This window comes from Equus przewalskii, chromosome 19 (assembly GCF_037783145.1).
Source record: "Equus przewalskii isolate Varuska chromosome 19, EquPr2, whole genome shotgun sequence".
NCBI lineage: Eukaryota > Metazoa > Chordata > Mammalia > Perissodactyla > Equidae > Equus > Equus przewalskii.
This window is the reverse complement of record NC_091849.1, coordinates 53,844,983-53,866,198: the sequence shown is the minus strand read 5'-3', so window position 1 is coordinate 53,866,198 and position 21,216 is coordinate 53,844,983. Positions and strand designations below refer to the sequence as shown.

The 21,216-nt window shown below is 36.2% G+C and overlaps 1 protein-coding gene across 41 annotated transcripts in view; it reads left to right on the top strand.

The window, feature by feature from the left end:
- Nucleotides 1-21,216, top strand: part of DST (dystonin) — a 440,625-nt gene that overhangs the window by 383,248 nt on the left and 36,161 nt on the right. For all 41 annotated transcript variants that reach the window (XR_011530133.1, XR_011530132.1, XR_011530131.1 and 38 more), the window contains 13 exons: nt 1,957-2,076; nt 2,265-2,372; nt 4,069-4,287; nt 7,911-8,114; nt 9,375-9,606; nt 10,486-10,712; nt 12,087-12,209; nt 12,339-12,440; nt 14,527-14,628; nt 16,553-16,726; nt 17,072-17,227; nt 20,093-20,290; nt 20,640-20,768. Coding sequence is in view for 38 of the 41 variants with exons in the window: in XM_070586335.1 (XP_070442436.1) it covers nt 1,957-2,076; nt 2,265-2,372; nt 4,069-4,287; nt 7,911-8,114; nt 9,375-9,606; nt 10,486-10,712; nt 12,087-12,209; nt 12,339-12,440; nt 14,527-14,628; nt 16,553-16,726; nt 17,072-17,227; nt 20,093-20,290; nt 20,640-20,768 (2,094 nt within the window). In the remaining 3 variants the exon portion in view is untranslated. The remainder of the gene's footprint in view (nt 1-1,956; nt 2,077-2,264; nt 2,373-4,068; nt 4,288-7,910; nt 8,115-9,374; nt 9,607-10,485; nt 10,713-12,086; nt 12,210-12,338; nt 12,441-14,526; nt 14,629-16,552; nt 16,727-17,071; nt 17,228-20,092; nt 20,291-20,639; nt 20,769-21,216) is intronic.

Here is a 21,216-nt window from a genome sequence, read left to right as displayed (position 1 = left end):
CACCACAGTGAAGGTGGCCACATTCCCACTGAGCGGTGGTGAATATCCTGACTCTCCTCTAGGCCTTCTCTGACACCACCCCTCAGGAGAGGAGGAAGGGTGGCCTCTCCACATGGTCTCCACTGACACTGTGAGCAGGGACTTTAGTGTTGGCCAGTGGGAGTGAAAGTTCTCGCTCCCTGCTTGACCTCTCTGATGTCACCCTAGGAGGGTGTTGGCGCCTTTTATAGTCTCATGAGGGTGGAAATCTAGGCTCCCCATTTGGCCTTTCTTGGCATGGGTGGGACCACAGCTTTTTTCTGTGGTGTTTAGTTAGAGTAGAGCTGTTATTGTCTAAAAGTTTTCCATCTTGCCAAGCTGCCCTTTTCCTGGTCCTTTGGTAGAGAACTGGCTTTTCTTGGGGCTTTGTGCCTGTCGGTGTTTCTGGGTAACTAGTTCTCCAGTATCCAGTTAAGGTTATGTGAGACAAGACGAAAACCCAGGGAACTCAGCACTGTGTCGTCCTTGGGTCCCAGGGCCCACAGCAGTTCCCTCCTCTCTCCTTTCCAGTCTTCTTATGTGTGTTTTATATACAATGCCCAGGGTTTTTAGGTGTACTTACAAGGAACAGAGAAAAGTACATTATTCTGTCTTCCCATGAGTCTGCGTAGTGTTGCAGGAATGCATAAATTATTTTCCAATCTAGTTTCTTATCTCCATCCTTCTCTCCCCTCACCCAGTTATTCCCCTACCTCCATCTAGATTTCTAGATTCTCTTGAAAACTTAGAAGTTTTGGCAGTACAAGACTTGAATACTCACAATGTCCATTCCCCATTAAATCTTCCAACTGAGGTCATTGTTAGTTACCATTTATCATTGGTGCTCGTGGTGTCACTTGCCAGCTTTACTCATTTATGATAACTGCTTGGCTCTGGAAGGCATTCGGGTTTATGTGATGCGAAATATTGAACATGTGCCTGCTCTTTCACTTGGTAGTCAACTTCTAGGACTCTACCCTAAGGAACTAATTAGAGATGCCAACAGATTTATACACAAGAATATTCATTACAGGATTGTTCATATAATAGCAAAAAATGCAGAGAGCCTAGATGAAAATATCCAGGTATGCTAGAATACAGTGATGTTATTTAAAAAGCACATTTAAAAGAATATGACATGGTAAACATTCATAATAAATGAAAAAGCAGGATATGAAAATGTTTATACAGTATTATCCCAGACCTTTATAAATCTTTCTCAGCTTCTGGAAGAAAATTCACTAAAATACCAATAGTATTAACTCCAGGTTTTAATTTTCTTCTGTATATTTTTCTGCACTTTATGAATTTCTACCATGAATTACTCTTATGGTCAAGAAAATAAAATCTCAACATATTTATGAATGCTCTTGAAATTGTTGTCTGCTATTATAGAATGAGATGTAAAAAATTATATGTGAGTCATTTGGGGTATTCTCTGCATACGTGGAGACATATTTTATACATACACTTATAAACACATAGTAAAATAAATGGAATATTTCATTCTTTTTCCTAGGAATTGTGTGCTTTGATATCAGAATGCTACTTGCATATCATAAGAGTTAAACAGATGGAGGAAATGATTGAAAGATGGTATCCAGCTACTGGGTTTATAGCTGTTCAATTTGGATAGTACTCCTAAGGAGAAAATTCTTAGAACTACCAAAAAGAAGGCAACAGTGTTAGCTGTCTTCAAATCATTAATGCTGTCTTATGGATTTAACATGTTTTAACAGCTTGTGTTTAATTACTCTGTGGGAAGTTCTCCTTTTTTTATAACTTTAGTCATTATCATGAATGATTTCAGGATGCTATGAAGAGATAAGCTCAGATTTTCCACTTGTGTAATAAGGATATTTAAAAGAAACCTAGATAGGTGTTTTTCTGGCACCAGTTACAGGAACTTGCTGACCTAATTATTTATCTTTTGTTTAGTTTGACCAAGCGGCTGATGCTGAGTTATCCTGGATTACTGAAACAGAAAAGAAATTGATGTCTCTGGGTGACATCAGGCTTGAGCAAGACCAGACCTCTGCTCAGCTGCAGGTTCAAAAGGTGAAGAAGTACATTTCCAGTTGCATCTAAATGATTTGCTGTGTGCTCCAAGTCTGGAAATGTGCTCGCATGATGTACTTTGCAAGACCCCTCTCGTGTAACTTGGTATTTTTAGCTACTTTGCCTAATTGTTTTCCTTTTAGTCACACACTCTCTCCTTTTTTAATCTTTATTTTGGTAAATCACAGACGTTCACCATGGAGATTTTGAGACACAAAGATATTATTGATGAACTTGTTAAATCTGGACATAAAATCATGACCACATGCAGTGAAGAGGAAAAGCAATCAATGAAGGTATCATCTTGTCTGTGTGACTGGTAGTGAGACCCTTAAATAAATGCCATGTGTTGAGCTTTCAGTCCTAGGAAAGCACTTTTCCTTTATCCACAGCTGCCATTTAAACAGCTAAACCATTTGTCTTAAATAAGGCATTTTTCAAGCTTACAGAATAACAGTGAAAAAAAAATTCCTTAAGGGAATCGCCCTGGGGACAATCTTTCCTAGTAGACAGAAAAGCTATTAAGGTTTGAGTCCTTGACTAACTGGCACATATTAAGCATTCAATTAATGTTAGCTGCATTAGTGCCGTTATTTTCAGTATAAATTGTTATTATGTATGTCAACCGTTGTTTATATGCTTCAGGAACATTTGGGCCTCTTGAACTGAAACAAAGACCAAAATATGTGGTTCTCACTAATACTGAAATCTATTCTGTATGAAGTAAGCTGTATAGCAAAAAAATGAGCTGAGTCATTAAGGAAGCCTCCAGTTTATGTAGTTTTAATGATCCTTTAAATTGTTAGAAAACCAGCCACAGTAAAAATGTTTAGTTCAATTCATATTCAGACGTCTGAGCAGCCTAAAGAAATTAATATATATTAATGCTTCTGGTAGGAAAACATCCCCATGGCAAAAAAAATTATATGAATGTGTCTGCCTAAGATCCCATTTTAAAGAGTATATACTGCTTTTAAGGTATACCATAGACAAAGTAATTGAGTGTACACTATATCTTGATACTTTCTCTATTGTTTATGCTCTACAATGGCAATTTACTTGTTTGTAATTTAATCTTTTGTTTATTATTTTTGCAAAGATTCTGACATGAAAAATACAGATCATCATGAAATACTGTGTGTCATTCTGTAGTTTCTTAGATTACTATTGTGCTTTATCTTCTGCTGTTAGTTTGTGATGTTAATTTATAGCATAATCTAGATCACTATGACCACCCCATAAAATCAGTGACAGCATAATATTCTACTTTGATTCTAATATATATATAATTAATTTTATTGACTTGCACTTCCTCTTACAATTTTATTATCAAAATGTAGTCTCTTATTTTTTTGAGAAAGCATTGTACATGTTTCTAGACTTACGTGAGACTTGTTTTCTAACCTAGAAGACGTTATAAGAATGGCTGGAGAATTTTGCTTATTATTTTTGGAGAGCTCAGTGTCTTTCTCATAAAAACTTGAGGCCTTGCTTATTTATTTATATTTTGGTGTTTGTCACCTAATATTTTTTTTGGAGATGTTCTTATGTCATTAAATTCCATGATTTTTGATGACAGCATAGAATTCTGTTGTATGAATATATCATATTTTGTTGGCCTGATCTCCAGTTGTTGTACTTTTAAGACGTTTCCACATTTTTACTATTTTTTACAATTATATCAATTTTTTTATTGTGATAAGAACACTTAACATTAGCATACAGTAGAATCTTATTCAGCCTTTAAAAGGAAGGAAATCCTGCCATACGCAACAACATGGATAAACATGGAGGCTTTTTCTTTAATCTAAAATGAGCTTTTTAATACATATAAACAGTTAAGATCTAAACAGCTTTTCTTGATTTATTCATTTAACATACGTTTGTTGAGTGTCTGTGCCAGATATGTAGTGCTGGACAAAACATTCTGGAGTACTTGTGCTATTTGGCCTACCTGACCAGTTAAACACATTTCCTCATATTAATTTCTAGAAAAAACTGGACAAGGTATTGAAGAACTATGACACCATCTGCCAGGTAAACTCAGAGAGGTATCTCCAGCTAGAGCGGGCACAGTCCCTGGTCAGCCAGTTCTGGGAAACATATGAAGAGCTTTGGCCATGGCTGACAGAAACACAGAGAATCATCTCTCAGCTTCCTGCCCCAGCCCTGGAATATGAGACTCTAAGACAACAGCAAGAAGAACATCGGGTAAGCTCAGTGTCAAAGAGAATGTTGTATTTCCTGTTAAAAGAGAATCATGACTTTTATGGTGTTTTTTAATGCAGTTAGACACCTTACATCAGTAGGACATTTTGGTAATATTGTGTTCTGGTCTGTACAGTTTGTTTATTTCACAGTGCTTAACTGTGACCAGGGGTTACAGTGAGAAGACTGCTGCATATTGACCAAGTTGTGTATGTCATTAATTACACAAAGGCTTCCATAGAATAGTGTGCAATCTGAACTGTCTGGGTACCAAAACAAAACTCTCATTTTAAAATGTTAGAGATATACGCTTTTGAAGTACTTTCCATTTATGTATGTTGAATTGCTTTCAATTTACACATGTTGACTGTTTAATACTTTATGTGTAGTAGTTAGAGCCATCTACAATGTAAGCAAAGAGTAGAAATACATGAAAGCAACATTGTACACACAAAGCCATTGAGCTTGGGGAAAATGTACAACATAACAAATGCGCCAAAATAACAATGTCGTGAAAGCTAAGTCTATGAAAAGGAAAAATGCTGAATTATAAAGACAAATTGTTCCCATTTTTTTTTTCTTCTTATGTACGTGGAACTCCTTTGAAGTTCTCTGCTCCTGTGAGCGTATATGAGTAAGCTAGAGAGTCTTGTACATCTACAAATATATCATGTTTTAAACATATATAAAATGGCATTATGAAGCCGTTACTTCAGCAGTCACTTAAATGTTAACCTAGCTTAAAATTTTGCAAAGATTTGAGTGAGAGAGGGTTCAAGACTGTCAGAAAAAATCGGGAGTTCTTGCTATTTCTGGACTTGTGAGCATAATTATTCTCCCCGATCTGTACAAGATGTACTGTGAGACTAGTCAGTGTGTGTGTGTGTGTCTAAAGTTTAACTCAGGGTAAATTGCATCATTGTTTGAAGTATGTGACATACTTATTAATCTTGTTTGTCTACTTTTTAATATATTGGCATTGAAGAATATCTCTAACTGAAGTATTTATTTAGAAACGAGTTCTGGAGAACACTTTATTTAATGCAAAATGGAAATTTTATGGACCTTTTTCTAAATCATTTGGCAGGAGAAAGACTTAAAAACTAGGTAGAATTGAATTTAAATGTTTATTTGTTGCAGAAGTCCTCATGCCTACCACTGAATGATTTTTAATATAAAATGTTTCATGGACTTTTTTCTACTCTGAAGTGAGAACTGAGTAGCTATGTTTCTGGCATAACATCAAATAGTATAGAAATGAACATTATTGAACTGAAAATTTAAAAATTAATTTTATTTTAATAAATAATGGAATATATTATTTAATTAGTATAATTAATCAATAATAATTTTAGATGGATGATAAAAATAAAGTTTATTTTCCTTTTTTTGCATAATCTTTCAGCTAACGAAATTTATGATTTTATATATAAAGGGAACTACAAAAACATTATAGCCAAGTCTTCAAATTGTTCATACTAAATTGTTCAGAATATTTACAGCCTTCTAGAATGGCATTTCTTCTGCAGCTTTACAACGTCCTCTTCAGCTATTTTTGGGAACATCTAGTTCATTCTAGCCAGGAATGAAAAATGGCTCCAAGAGCCATGTTGAAGTCACATGAACTATCTCCGGGATAACTGGGCTCACAATGATATGTTGCCAAGAATGATTTTGTTACATCTGAGGCAGAAGACATCTCCTATGGGGTCCTTTCTCCCTGTGTACACACACCTAAGTAGGCGTCTAGTAGGTGTTCTCTTATCTGTCCTGGAATGGTGCGAAAAGGTTTATCTCCACACTTCCCTAGGAAAGGTGCCTCCTAGTGCTGCTGCACAGATGAAATCTACTCTGACTCCGGGCAACTCAAGAAATCTCAGCAGAGATCTCTCATTTTATGTGGGAGTATCTTGATAACTAAGTGTGAGCTTGTCTTGCAAACATGCCTTATAGATTATTGACACCAGAACGTGTACAACATGTTCCTTTTCCATGAGATTATATATTAGCTGATGCTACCATCCCCATCTCCATTCTGTAAAGCAGCATGAAGATTCGATCTAATAATATGAAACAAAAATAAGAAAATCTCAACCTGGACCACCCAGGAGCTAGATTACAGAATGCCCTTCCCACGCTTTTGTGTGCAGCATGTTAGACTGGACCCTCCTCCTTTTTTTTAAAGTTGAATTTGTGTTTGTTTAGCTCTTTTCCAAAAGAGTTTTGCGACCACCTTCAGAAACATTTCAAAAATAATATGTTACGTTGGGGGTTGGTGGTGATGTAATGAGCCGGTTTCTTCAACAATTTTCAAAATAATTTGTAGACGGATTTTAGTGGGCACTTTGAGTAAAAATCCAGGTATGCGGCCTTCTTGGTGATTCTTCTTGATCAATGAAAGAAGTTAAAATATTTGCAGGAAAAGATTGGTAGCTTTTCTCTAGATTGTCTTTCCTGAATACCATTTCTCTCAGAGAAGCTTCTATTAGCGGCTGGATAGCAAACAGTTAGGGAGGTATACCTTCTGGTGAGGACAAAGAGCTGCTGATGGGAACCCTAATGAATAACGTGGTACAAATGGAAGACCCCTCAATGCTGCATGGCGACTGGCCTCCGAGAATCCTGCAGGCAAAGACAGCTCTGCCCCCGGGAGTGGTTTTGTATTCGGCCCATGAAAAACTCTCAGTGGAGGTCCTGGGTTTCATGGAGTGTAGATATCCCAGCTATGTTTGTCTCCCCAGCAGGAATGGAGCTCCACTTGGATTCCACACTCATTCATTAGTGTAAATATCCCTGTATCTCTTGATTAGAGTATATTATGCAAAATATTTGTATGTCACATATTTTTCCTTAAATATACCTACATATAATGCTCAGTATATAGCTGTACGTTTGGTAGATTGATTACCCTTGCAGCCTTTAACATTTTCAAATAAATACAAATAGATTCATTCATATGTATATATCAAACATATCATATATATGTATGTATAATAGATTCATACATCATATATATAATTTAGTATATATGCGCACATTTTATATTGGTTTACATATAATTACAATGTCTTGTGGAATTACATCCCCCTTACTTAGCTTTATGTATGTTTTTTTTCTCTCAGCATTGTGTCTACCTTCCACTGAGCTGCCTTTCTTTTCCTTCGTACCTTCCTTCCTTTTCCTTCCTTCTTTCCTGTTAAATAATTTTTGTATCTATCATGAGTGTGTAGAAAGAGACACCAAGAGTTATGGCTTGGTCTCTGTAGGTTGGGGACATAGTGAGTTCAGAATCCTTATTTGTATCATGACCCTTGGCTAATACTCTTGTCAGGTTGTACTGCTCTTGGTATGAAATGCATAATGAACTGGGATTCAGTATTTCACTCAATCAGCATTTTTGTGTGTACCCTTAAAGGAACTTTGACATGACCAGACTGTTGTTTAATCTTTATGTCAGGGGCATCTCTTCCTGGCAAAGAATTGTATGAGCCATTGTGTGTTAAATGCCTGGTGATGGGGAGGGCGTTTGTTTGGAGTTTCTTGCCAGCTGGATGCTTTGGGGTGTAGACAGCTGTAATGCGGAGGTGTGACCCTGAGATCCTGAGAAGCTGTTTGGTTTGTTATAGCAACTGCGAGAGTTGATCGCCGAACACAAGCCTCATATAGATAAGATGAACAAAACTGGGCCTCAGTTACTGGAACTGAGCCCAGGGGAAGGTTTTTCTATCCAAGAGAAGTATGTGGCAGCTGACACCCTTTACAGTCAAATCAAAGAAGATGTCAAAAAGCGAGCAGTGGCACTGGATGAAGCCATTTCTCAATCTACTCAGGTAATTGTTTACATCAAAAATGTGATTGGGTTCTCCTGAACAGCAGAGCATGGAAAGACATTTTCTTGGACCTCCTGATTAAATTTCAGCTAAAATTATTTCACTATATTAACTCTGAGTATTGATGCCTTTGTCTTTCAGAGCTGATATTTGCTTGCGTCCAGTCCTTATATTTCTCTGCCCGCTTGTAGATAAAATAAAAAATAATTTTCAGTGACTCAAGAAACATATGCTTGTTGTCATTGTCCAAATATTTAAATAAGTATCCATCCAGAGTAGAATGCAGTATTTGCCATTGGGAGAGATAAAAGAAAGTGTTATTATCGTTATTAATAAAACACTCCCAAGAAGACAATAAGAAGAAAGACTGTGAATGATAGACTGAATAAGAAGGAAATAATATAAAGTTGGAAAGGGTTTTTTTTTCCTTTTTGAAATATCTTTTTTCAAGAAGTTGAATTTGAAATTTCCTACAGATTTTCCGTTTTCAAGGTTTGGCTTTTGTCGTTAGATACACCATCATTGGAGTGGTTCGTTTTCTGTAATCCTGAGTGATGATTCCTTTAATGTTGAAGACAGTGTAGAATCTACAAATGATCAAGTCTTTATAACTTTGCTTCATTGTCTATAGTATTTTTGCAAAAAAGTTTAAAATTATTTCATGAATCAGATTATGTGTTTGACCGTGAATTAAATACAAACTTCAGTTCCAACATCAGGAAGGTTTTAGTTTTGATTTTTTAACATTGTTCAGTTCAGGAAACTTGTAACTTAAGAAATCCCTTTAATCTAATCAAAACTGCTCATGAATTTCACATTTAATAATATAACTTTTTTAGGATGCCAAAATAAGCAGTAAAAGTGAATGAAACAATCAGTTTTGATAAACACCCAGATTATATTGAACTTAATTTTTAAAATTAATTTGAATTATAATGAAATGAAACCGTAGGTATGACGCTGCTCTCATGTGGTCCAATTATGTATTAGCATATACCATTTCTTAATGAATCCACTCAATTATTTGCAAAAAACAATGTAGTCTACATAAGTAGTCTGATGCACTGAGGTGCGTATAAGTCACGATTTTAGGAATGTCTTCAAACACCACCTGTATATAACTCTTTGGGTGGATATGTTAACAAAAGGGCTAAGATTTAGTTCTTGATTACGATAGTAAATAGATGTTTTTTCATTTAAGTTTCACATTGGGTATCACAGATCTTTTCCTCATAAATGATCCCTTTGTTTTATTACTAGTTCCATGACAAGATAGACCAGATCCTTGAGAGCCTGGAGCGCATTGTGGAGCGTTTGAGGCAGCCGCCTTCCATCTCTGCTGAGGTGGAAAAGATTAAGGAGCAGATCAGTGAAAACAAGAACGTGTCAGTAGACATGGAGAAACTACAACCATTGTATGAAACACTTAAACAGAGGGGAGAGGAAATGATCGCTCGATCTGGGGGCACTGATAAAGACATATCTGCCAAAGGTAATAATTTCAGGATAAGGAAACAATTGATCTTGAATTTTAAAACAATTCTAGATGTTAGGATGTTTACTGACAGTCTATTTGCATATCAATATGCCAAATTTTAGAAAAGATCTTACAGATATGACGTGTTTGGAGTTGAAGGGCTGTGTACGTAAATCCCTTGTTAATGTCTTCCTGTGTTTGTGAAATCAGTCAGTTAAATACTGTTTGCCATTGTATGAAAACCACGTGTTCTCTGGGCCTTTTAAACCAGTTGGTTAAAACATAATACTAATAAAACTAAACTGGAGTGTTTTTTTCCTCATTACTGGCTACACTGCCTTACATAATGGGTGCTCTGTCCCATAGCCACAGAAATGGCAACCATGACCACAGCCAGCCATCTTACAGATATGAGCTAGGGGTCAAAAGGAAGAGCATGAGCATAGGTTAGTGGAAATTCATGATAAGAAGCAAGCCCAAAAGACATACCATACATTGTTATATTCCTGGGGCAGAACAGATGTCTATTCTTGATTTGGAAAGGATAGAGAGTATACTTAGGTGGTTATTTCACTTTCTTTGGAATTAAGGCCAGCCTTGGTGAACTTGAAACTTGGTGAACTTAGGTCTACTCTGAGCTGAGTTACCTTTGAGCATCCACTTTTGTCAAGAAGAGCCTTGGTTCAGGAGGAGCAGGACACCCTCGGATCTTGCATTTGTCTGGAGTGGGTCATTGAGCCCAGTGATACCCGCTGGACTGGGGTCAACCAAAATTTGGTCGAGTTTTGGATACTTTGAAAATTGAATCACTGTTTCTATGTGAACTCAAACATTTTGCTTTATTGCTTAAATGGGGCTAATGTACTGCCTTTTCAATATTGTTTTGCTCCATAGCTGTTCAGGATAAACTTGACCAAATGGTTTTCATTTGGGAGAACATACACACGCTGGTGGAAGAAAGGGAAGCGAAACTGCTGGACGTAATGGAATTAGCAGAAAAGTTCTGGTGTGATCACATGTCCTTGGTGGTTACCACTAAAGACACTCAGGATTTCATCCGGGATCTGGAGGATCCTGGAATTGATCCCTCAGTAGTAAAACAACAGCAAGAAGCAGCAGAGGTAAGCAGAACATCTCATTGAAAGTTAAAAAATATGTTGTAGTATAATGAAAACTGTGTCCCTTTGGTAAATATTCAGAATCACTCTACTAAAATTTATATTTGGTTCTGAAAGTACAGCCACCAATTGCACTCAGAGAGCGTGTATTTTAAAAGATTGTCTCCATCCCCACTGCTTTTGCCTTATTTCAGGGCCTCATCATCTTTTTTTTTTTTTTTTTCCGGTTTCTAAAGTAATCCAAAGTGAGATGCTTACTCCATAGTCTCTTTCCTTACCAGGCCTGTAACTCATGCTGCCGGTCCTCTCTCTAGATCTGCTCCCGTTGCGTTGCTGCTTAAACCCCCAGAGGCACTCACTGCTGACTGCAAAAAGTCCACACTCCCTAGAACAGGGTTCAGGTTTGCCCACGTCTGTGTTTCCAGCCATTTGTTCCCACCGCTCCTTTACCAAGCTCCTTCTCTGCTGGTAACTGCAAAGTGGCTTTCCCCAAAACTGCTGTGCTCCAGTCTCTAGCATCTGTACCTTTGCACATTTTATTCCCTCACCGTAGGGTGTCCTTCCTGCCACTCTTTTGACAAGTCCCACTCAAACTTCAAGATTCAGCTGGATTGTTACCCTCCATGTAAAATCTTTTCTTGTATTCTTAGCAGAGTCTGTCCCTGTTCTTATAATACTTTCCTCATGCCAAGGACTCTACGCACAGTATGACTTATCATTGATCACACCTCTGTCTTTCTCATGGACTCGGAGCCCTTGAGCAGAATAGTCGTGTCTGCTTTTCTTTATATCCCCAATGCCCAGTTTAGGGCTTGGTTCAGGCTTCATAAATGCTGCTTGAATGAATAAATATATGTAACCAAGAAGATGAAAGCAAAGGTGGAATACTGCATTTCTGTCATAGTTTTTTGGTAGTTTACATGTCCTAGGGTAAAAATGTAAATCCAGAGCTAGTTTATCCTAAATCTACTAAAGAAATACATTAATTTGTGTGAAGTCTTTGAGCTCATCTTTTACTTATGTCTATTTTCAATGTGCATCACCAGACTAGTTTGTTTGAAAAACAAAATGTCTGTCTGTGCTTTTCAGTATTGTTGATATTTTTTTTAAAAAAAACTTGTTCTATTTGTTGCATAGTTATTTCTTAAATATTGTCTTCATAATAAGAATTTTACATTTGTTAGTTTTTTCTTGAAAATATTTCTTGTGTTCTCTTGTTGAAAAAAATTTGTTGCAGAAACTTAGAAAAAAGAAAGAAGAAAATAAAAATTGATCATGATTCCACCTCCTGGGATTAACTACCATTAATGTCTGTATATCTTCTTAGTTTCCGTGTGGTTTTGCTTCAAACTCTGAAGTTGCCATTTCTTGTTCTAGGCCATACGGGAAGAAATAGATGGATTACAGGAAGAGCTGGATATGGTTATTAACCTAGGTTCTGAACTCATCGCCGCGTGTGGGGAACCTGATAAGCCGATTGTCAAGAAGAGTATAGATGAGGTACAACTAGCGTGTTTTCTGCTCTTATCAGAAGGTCTTTTTTTTAAAGCATTCTGTTAACTAAAGCATATTTGATAGAAGTAGTTGAAAACATATGACACTAAAGGAGTTCTAATATTTATATTACAGTTAAATTCAGCATGGGATTCTCTAAATAAAGCTTGGAAAGACCGGGTGGACAGACTCGAGGAGGCCATGCAGGCCGCCGTTCAGTACCAAGATGGACTGCAGGTGAGGGATTAAAGCGTGTCTGCTGGCAGGAAGAGTCATGCTAATTGATGTCCACAAGGTTACCCATTGACGTCACCCCAGGGCTGCAAGTGTGTATGCAATTGCCTCGCCTACTTCAGTTCACGTTTTGCCTTTTAGAAGATATATCTGACACATGAGATATGTATAGATTTATACACATGTAGAAATACATTTTTATATGCATATTCAGTGAAATTTACTCTGAAAAGAAATATTTTTAATTTTTTAAGTGAAAATAAATGTTCCCACATAGTATTTTTCATAAATGGCTCAGCACCAGACAGTGAAATGGAACTGAATCTGAGTTCTGTTCTCAAGTTGAGTGGAATAAGATGAAAGGAGTAAACATTATCTAAAAATATCACCGAGTTTAAGTAAAGTCAGAAGTAAAGAAATTTGATTCGAAGCCAGTATTCCCCATGAACTAAAATAGATTTCTGTTTTATTAGGTCATAATCTGTTGTGTAAAAAGTGTTTTCTTCGTTTCCATATATATAATTCCTTTTAACAGTTGTTTTTCACATCCCTAAGGGTTCTCATTCAGTTCATTAACCATTTTGTAAGTTTCTTTTTTTTAAATATTAAAAATTTTCTTGTCAGTTGAGGCCAACTCGGGGATATTTCTCTCTCTACCTTCCTTAGCTTTCTTCCATTTCCTAACAGGCTGGCAGGAGTTTAATCTTTCAGCCCTCCTGCCATATGGAAAAAGCCTTTCTAAGTATTTCCATAACACCAAGTGAATATTATTTTTAAAGCTCAGATGAGAACATCTTTTCCTTTTTATTATGCCACTCCATTTCTATATTTGTAAAAATAAATATCACAAGCCAGGCATTATGCCAGCTGAAAAGTGTTTTGAACTTTGGAAATATATGAAAAAATTCACTACAAATAACACCTTATTATAAGTTTCCCCCTTCACCCTTCTCCTTTTTTTTCTTTTAACCAAAGTGGTAATTTATTGGTTAGGTATCAATGGCCAATATTTAATTAGGCTCCAGCCCTCAGTATGTGAAGCCAAGTCATATTTTCCCCATATACCTTTGGTAGGTCATTGAGTGTTGCCCTCTTCCATGGCTGGAGATGGCCCTGCCACCACCTGCAGCCATTGGACCTCAGGAGCCATTAACTGTAGGAGGTCACAGGCTAGACATCATGACTTATACGGTCTCATTACCACTGCTAGGTTGGTAGCATCACCTTTGGAAATGAGGGTCAACTTGATTTATTGAATAGATGTGGCTAGATGTTGAAAGCTCCAGAGGTGGTAAGGTTTGATTGTAAAGTCAAGTCAAGTTTATTTCCCAGGTTGCTGCTTAAAGTTCTTAGAGTTTATTCATCTAACTAAAATACCAGGTATTTTCCAAGGTTTTTTCCCCCTACTGTATGGTCTGGCAACTTCATTAGAGTGCAAAATAATTTTATGTATTTAGTGCCTGAAAAAAATATGAGTTGAACCTTTTTAGAATGTTGTTCCTAAAAACAACAGGAAAAAAGGGAGATTTTTGAAGGCTATATTGCAATTCAGAATAGTAGTCTTAATATTAATCCTCATATGTGTAGGATTTTAATGCTAATCTAATTAATACGTAAGTGTTTAGTTGAGCCAGATTCTTTTACTCAAGTGTCAAACAATAAACTTATTCATTATTTGAATAAGCAGATGGGTTCAAATATTTTTCTTTCATTATATTTACACAGTCTGCCTTTTAGGAGGGACATAAGAGAGCGTGCAGAATTTTATTTCATATGATTGAATTTATAAAACTTTTTTTCAGATGGGCTTTTTAAAAAGTTTTTAATATTCTAAGATTCTATTCAAGATAGAATTTCCTTTGCAAACTTGGACGCAGAATTGGAGGTTCCATCCATTTCATATTTGGGATAACTGTTTCAGTATATTACTGCTTTTACTTATTGAGGTGAACCACCTTAATTATTTGTAGAATAGGCTCATTACGTAATATCTTTATAGATTTGTGATTGTATTTTTCTGTAACGCTTGAGATGTTGTGGCAATTTCAAATGTACCCTATAATAACACATGGACTGACGTGTTTTTCAGGCAATATTCGACTGGGTAGATATTGCCGGTGGTAAATTAGCTTCGATGTCTCCAATCGGAACGGATCTTGAAACTGTCAAGCAGCAGATTGAAGAGCTCAAGGTATGGGTAGAGGCTGGCTAATTTCTCAGAGACCTTTGCTCTTCTAAGTTCTTGATTCATGGGATTCTTTACACAAATTTATTTATTTTACATAATTATAATCGAACTATTACATTTTGATTATGAAGCTGGTTTAATATAGTACCTACATGTAATAAGCAGTATGTAAATGCACTTTAAAGTATATAAAATACTTGTAGTTTTCTTATTAAATCAATACCCATTCATTATAGAAAAATCAGAAAAGACAAGTAAGCAAAAGGGTGAAAGTGTTATATACCGAGAGACAGCCACTCCTAAGATTTGATTTATAGCCTTTCAGATATCCTCGTGGGGCAGGATGAGGTGTGAGGTGTGTGTAGATCATACTGTAAGGATTCTTATAACTTTATTATTCACTAGTGTAGTATTGTCATTAATACACATACAGCAAAGTTTTTATTTTCTTCATTGTGTTCAGATAATTCATTTAGTGTAGCAGGCTAAAGAAGCATCTGTGGTATAATGGTGTTTCCCAAAATGTTTGTTTTGTAAATGTTTGTTGTTTCCCATCCGCTTTCCTCTGTAATCTTTTCTTTGATGGTTCTAGATTTCCAGCTGTGAAAATGGCTGGACTGTTTCCTCTTTAAAGCATTCCTCTGTGCTGACGATCATTTATCAAAGTGGGATCAGCTGTTTCCTTCCTAATTTTGTCTCCATCCACAGAGACATCACACCATTTTCAATAAACTCTACCAGATTTTTGTATAAAATTATTACCTGGCTTTAAAATTATAGCATTTTCATCTCTAAGTATGATGGATAATATTTCACTTTAAAAAATTGTTTCTTTTTGAGAATTTTGCTGTTACCATCGTTAGATTATGATTTTTTTTTTTTTTTACTTTATCTGATCATGTAGTAAACACATGATATACTTTATGTGCAATCACCGCTGTGGAGGAGAATTTGTTTTGTATATTTGCATCTGTCTCTGTGGTTTTCCTACGGCAGGCTGGTCAGGAATACCATCTCTGAAACAGCTTGTCTGAGGTTACGCCGCAGTTCACCGACTTATAGCCAAATGACCTCGAGAAATCACTTCTGTGTCCTTAGCTTACATTGAGGATAAAATTATTTTCTTTAAGTTTATTGAGAGTAATTTGAACATAGCAAGTGTTCACTGTACCTTAGCTATTTTTTAATTATTGTTTTAATATGTTTGGAAAAAACTAGGGGACTGCTAAGCCATTATTTATTTACTGTTTAATTATTTGCTATTACAGATTAAAATAAATATTTTATGAAAGGACAGTTTCCTACTACAAGCAATCATCCACTAACCTTTGTGGTTTGGCAAAGCCAAGATTATTAAATATATTTCAGTAAGCACCGGGAGAGAGAATAATGTTATTCTGAGTCAGCAGTGGGTGAGGCGTAGGAATAACTAAATATTAATGAACACTGCACAGCTACGAAAACATGAAGTGTTCAGTAGATGCAAGATTTGTGTATGTTTTTGAGAAAGAAATATTGAGTTTTTTAGTGATATTTTTTCTGGGTTTCATCTGTGTCAATATATATTTTATTTTCTTCTTTCCTGTAATTTCAAAACTCATTTATTGAATATATATAATTAGACACTGGAATAAGTTCACTCTTGAAATTTGTTAATTTTTTATTGTAGAGACCAAAAGTGAAATATCAAAATTATAAATAGAAACATCTTTCAGAAAACATTGACTAAAGAGAAAAGATTTTCCTTATCTTTTTTATCTATAATTCTTTCATTGGTAAACCCGGTGTTGGATTTTTGCTCCTCTTCCCCACGACCCAAATAAGAAGTGTGAATTAGAATAAAGGTCTAACCTAAAGAATTTTTTTGTTTAAAGTTACTGATTTATAAACAAATTTGCCTTGTATATTTCTTTTTTTTAAAAAATAGCAATTTAAGACAGAGGCCTATCAACAACAGATAGAAATGGAAAGACTGAACCATCAAGCAGAGCTTTTGCTGAAGAAAGTCACGGAAGAAAGCGACAAACACACCGTTCAAGACCCATTAATGGAACTGAAATTGATATGGGATAGTCTGGATGAGAGAATTATCAATAGACAGGTAAATGCCAAGATTTTTGTTAAGAAACTATGAAATTTCAATTTCATATGTTAATGTAAAAGAATTATTTAAAAAAGTGAAATTAGGAGATTATGTACGTAAACTTTTGAAGCCCGTAAATTTTCTTATTTCTTTAGAACTCGTCTTGTTTCTCACATGCTATTTTTTAACCACAAAGAGTTTCAAACCTAAATTGCAGAAGAATGTGATGGTTGGGTTTCATTGGTTATGCTGTAGACTTAGGCAGTGTGAAACCGTTGATTTTTGGCCCTTGTTTTATAAATGTTTGTCGTTCATAATATTGAATACATAAATGGATTTTCTTCCTCTCTGCTCTTTCTGTAGCATAAACTGGAGGGTGCTCTCTTAGCACTGGGCCAGTTCCAACATGCTCTGGATGAGCTGTTGACGTGGCTGACACACACCGAGGGCTTGCTAAGTGAGCAGAAACCTGTTGGAGGGGACCCTAAGGTCATTGAAATCGAACTTGCCAAGCATCATGTACGTAGCTGTTATTGCCTGTTATGTTTCTTCTCTGTTCATTTCTAGTGTCATCAAATTTCTTCTGGTATGTTTCTTTATGCGTTTTTCAAATTTACAATTTTAACACAAGTTCATGTTTAATGTTGTTAACTAAGGTTTAAACTATTTAAAACACACTTCTTATAAGATCGTAATCAAAATAGTTGTCTCGTTTAAGGCAGGCGCTCTCAAAAAGAGCAAGGATGGGAAATTCCTGGCTAAATTTTAATTAGGGCTGCGTGGCCAACATGACAGGTTTCCACCTCTGATTGTACCTGTCATTGGGTTAATGTAGTAGAGTTTTAAAAGTTGTTGGGGATAGTCTAATAAGCCATAGATTCGAAATGTTTTTCCACGGCAGGTGTGTGTGTGTTTTTCCTCTGGTCACCGTTATCTCCGTGTGTCACTTGCTGCTTGTTTGGCATGTCTAACATATGTCTGTCTGTCTGTCTGTCTGTACCTCTCATTATGTTGTGGTTTGTCCTGCTGTCTCTCTCTCTCTCTTACTTTTCTCTGGCTTTTCATGTCTTAGTCCTTTTCTTTCTGAATTAGTTTTTAAAAGTATTTATTGTATTTAAAGGAGTCTTTATATGTCCTGCACTTCATTTAAAGCTTATAAATTGAAAATTTTTATCTTGAGGTATATGCAAAACAATTTTATACTGTTGTCATCTCTGTGACAGTTTGTTGATAATTCCTAATAGAAAATTCCCTATATCTTAAGTCACAAGGCTTAAAGAATCAAAGGTTATGCTGAGTAGAGTTTATCCTGACATTCAACAGTCTTTCATAGAACTTTAACATTCACAGTAGTAGTGGTATCTTATTTAAGGTTAGGTTCTAAATCCAACCTTAAATAAGTTTTCTTTGATTATCAAATAGAAAAACTTTGATTATTTTACATATTTATTAGCATTTTAAAATAAAAGGTAGATTTTTAGCACTTGAAGATCATGATAAAGTTTTTGACTAGTCTTCGTTTGGTCTCCTTCTTTCATACTTTTCCCCACAGTAGTTTTCCCTAATTTAAATTTTTCTTCCTCTTTTACCTCATTTTGTGTGTATTTATAGTCATCACCCAACCCTATCTGATTAAGCAGTTAGGACTTATTTTGCATCATTAATATTTTTCATTATCTAATCTATATTATACCTTTGCTAAGAGCAATAATGACTAGTCAGACTGACTCTGCATAGAAGTAAAATATGTTTATTCTCAGAGTGTGAGTTTATAGCATTTATATTTTCATAAACTTAGCAATTGTCCTGAAAGTCACAGACATCAGAGACAGAAACTTTGTAGAATGCATAAGAGTGGGAAAACGAGGCACCTGAACCAGTTATTTTGGTGAGGGATGAGTTGGGGACCTTTTATTTCTGTTTTTTTATGTTTGAGCAGTTAGAAATGAGTCCTTTTCTCCTTCCATTTCTCAAAGGTCAAAAGTTAAAGGACTTCGATTTGCCAGCACAATGGCTGGAGGAAGGGTGGGAATTTTTCCATCCCTCCCCTCCCTTCTTCTCTGGCTCCTAGGCTGTGGCTTCTACAGTGGGACTCAGACCATTTAGAAGAATGAACTCTATAGGATTAACTTTTATATTTTGACCAAAAGAATATTTAACTCTTACCTTTTGAAAGTGATTCCCACTGTTGACATATCAAAGTACGTGCTTTTCATAAAGATCATTCCTTACTCAGTTGACTTTATAGCCTTTGAGAAACACTCCCTCACCAGATGCCTCAGAAAGTGAGTGAATACGCTCAGAGAAATGGGGATGGCAGATGGTTAGTGCACTTCACTGAAGACCGCCCCCTGGTCTGGATTTCCCTCCAGATGTGGGATGTTTTACACAGGATGAGAGCTGATGTTCCTCTTCTTTCCTGTTGCCAACCCCGACTCAGTGAGTGTAGAGCAGGATTATCATGGACTCTCACTAACATTAGAGGAAGGTTTCTTCTGGTTTCTAAAAACAGAACCACAGTCTTCTTGAATGGAAACTATTACTAAACTTTATTTGTTCTTAAAGTGTAATTCTTTTCAGTATGAGAAATTGATTTTTTTAGCCTTGTGGTTGCTTTCTGCACGTACCACTCTTGCCCCGTGTTAGTGCTTGTAAGTGTTATTCATCTGTTCTCACATTTCCACTGTGTAACAGCAGAGGAAGGCATTATTTACTGGGATCCATAGTAAGTGTTTCATATGTGTATTTTCTAGTAAAAGAACAGTTAAACTTTGAATGCTGGACTTGAGGATCCCTGATAGATAGTGAAATCTCTTTCCCTTTGATGTTAGGGCCTCCTGAGAGTCCTGTCAACTCAGCAGTTAATTCTAACACCCTTCCAACAGGAGAAGATAAAAGGGTATTCTATGAAAATTTTTTCCCTTTTCGAGTGCTAATTGTAAAGCATGGCACTGTACAGCTTAGAAATAGAATAATTTTGTGTTTGAAAATGAATATGTAGAAATAAATATCTTTTAAATTTACTTGACATGAAAATTAAGTTCAATTAAAATAAGCTTGAATCAAATGAATACTTTTAGAGCCATTTGGTTATAATCTCTGGACACTTAATATCATCAATTGCAAAGCTAGTCTAATGAGAAGAACCAGCAGTGTTCTCACATAATCATTTCAGGAGGTGTTGGTAGACTGAAGGTGTGTCTAGGCAAGCTGCCAAGTTAAGGGAAAAGAGGACCATCATTTTAAAACTTCATTAGTATTAAAATTCTACGTATATGATGTTTTTGTTTCTGAATGTTTCAGAACCAGGAAATCAAACAATTGTGTTAAAAGAGATGTTAACATGTTACAAACAAGGAAACAGTGTTATCTTAATATTTTCAGGTGCTCCAAAATGATGTATTAGCCCATCAGTCCACAGTGGAAGCCGTTAATAAAGCAGGAAATGATCTAATTGAATCAAGTGCAGGAGAAGAAGCAAGCAACCTTCACAACAAGCTAGAGGCTTTAAATCAACGCTGGCAAAACGTTTTGGAAAAAACAGAACAAAGGAAGCAGCAGCTGGATGGTGCCTTGCGCCAGGTGAATAAGAGAATAAATTCTGAAACTTTCTATAGCCTTCAAGACCAAGATAGCATGGGATTCTCTCATTGGTTTACAGACCCCTGTTTAATTCTTAGACCTCAAGGAGAGGAATAAAAACAAGTGGGATAAAGAGCAGAGCTGATGAGAACGCAGCTCTCTAGGTCTTAGTGTAATAGTCTTATCTACTAGTGCTCTCCTGATGAAGAAAGACAAGGGAAATCGCGGGGCACCTGGCCGTTCTTAAGACCGCAGAGAGGCTTAGCAGGCTGGGGTTGTATAAACTTCATCTTCTGCTTTTAAGTGACAGTGTCTGTGGGCCAAACTTAAACCCTCTCTATCGCTCCAGGCCAAAGGGTTCCATGGAGAAATTGAGGATTTGCAGCAGTGGCTGACTGACACCGAGCGTCATCTGTTAGCATCCAAACCTCTGGGAGGTTTACCAGAAACAGCTAGGGAGCAGCTTAATGCCCACATGGTAAGTATATTATTTCTGACAGCTCTAGCCTCAGATTAAGAAACTGACCATTTGGTCTGGGCCCGGGTAATAAATTAATCGTGGGAGGAGGTTTAAAGGATATACAGTTTACAGCAGAAATCTCTAGGTGTACACGCTAGAAACACCATTTATTGATTAAATCTTCCAAGTCGGAACCTATTCTTTATTTCAAAGGTTAGTATGGCAGTATGTGAAAAGAGATTTTAGATGTCCAGACATTTTTTAGAAGCAAACCTTTCCCCATAAAATGATAAACCGGTATGGATAGTAATGTTACGTTCTGTAACATTATAAACTGTTGTGCGTTGAGTGAAAAGAAAAACCCCTGAAGCAATCAGAATTGACTTAAAAATTATTGCTGTCAGCATGATATTCCCACTTAGTTTCACGGAACGCTGGAAAATATGTTTTTATTCTGTTAAAACAA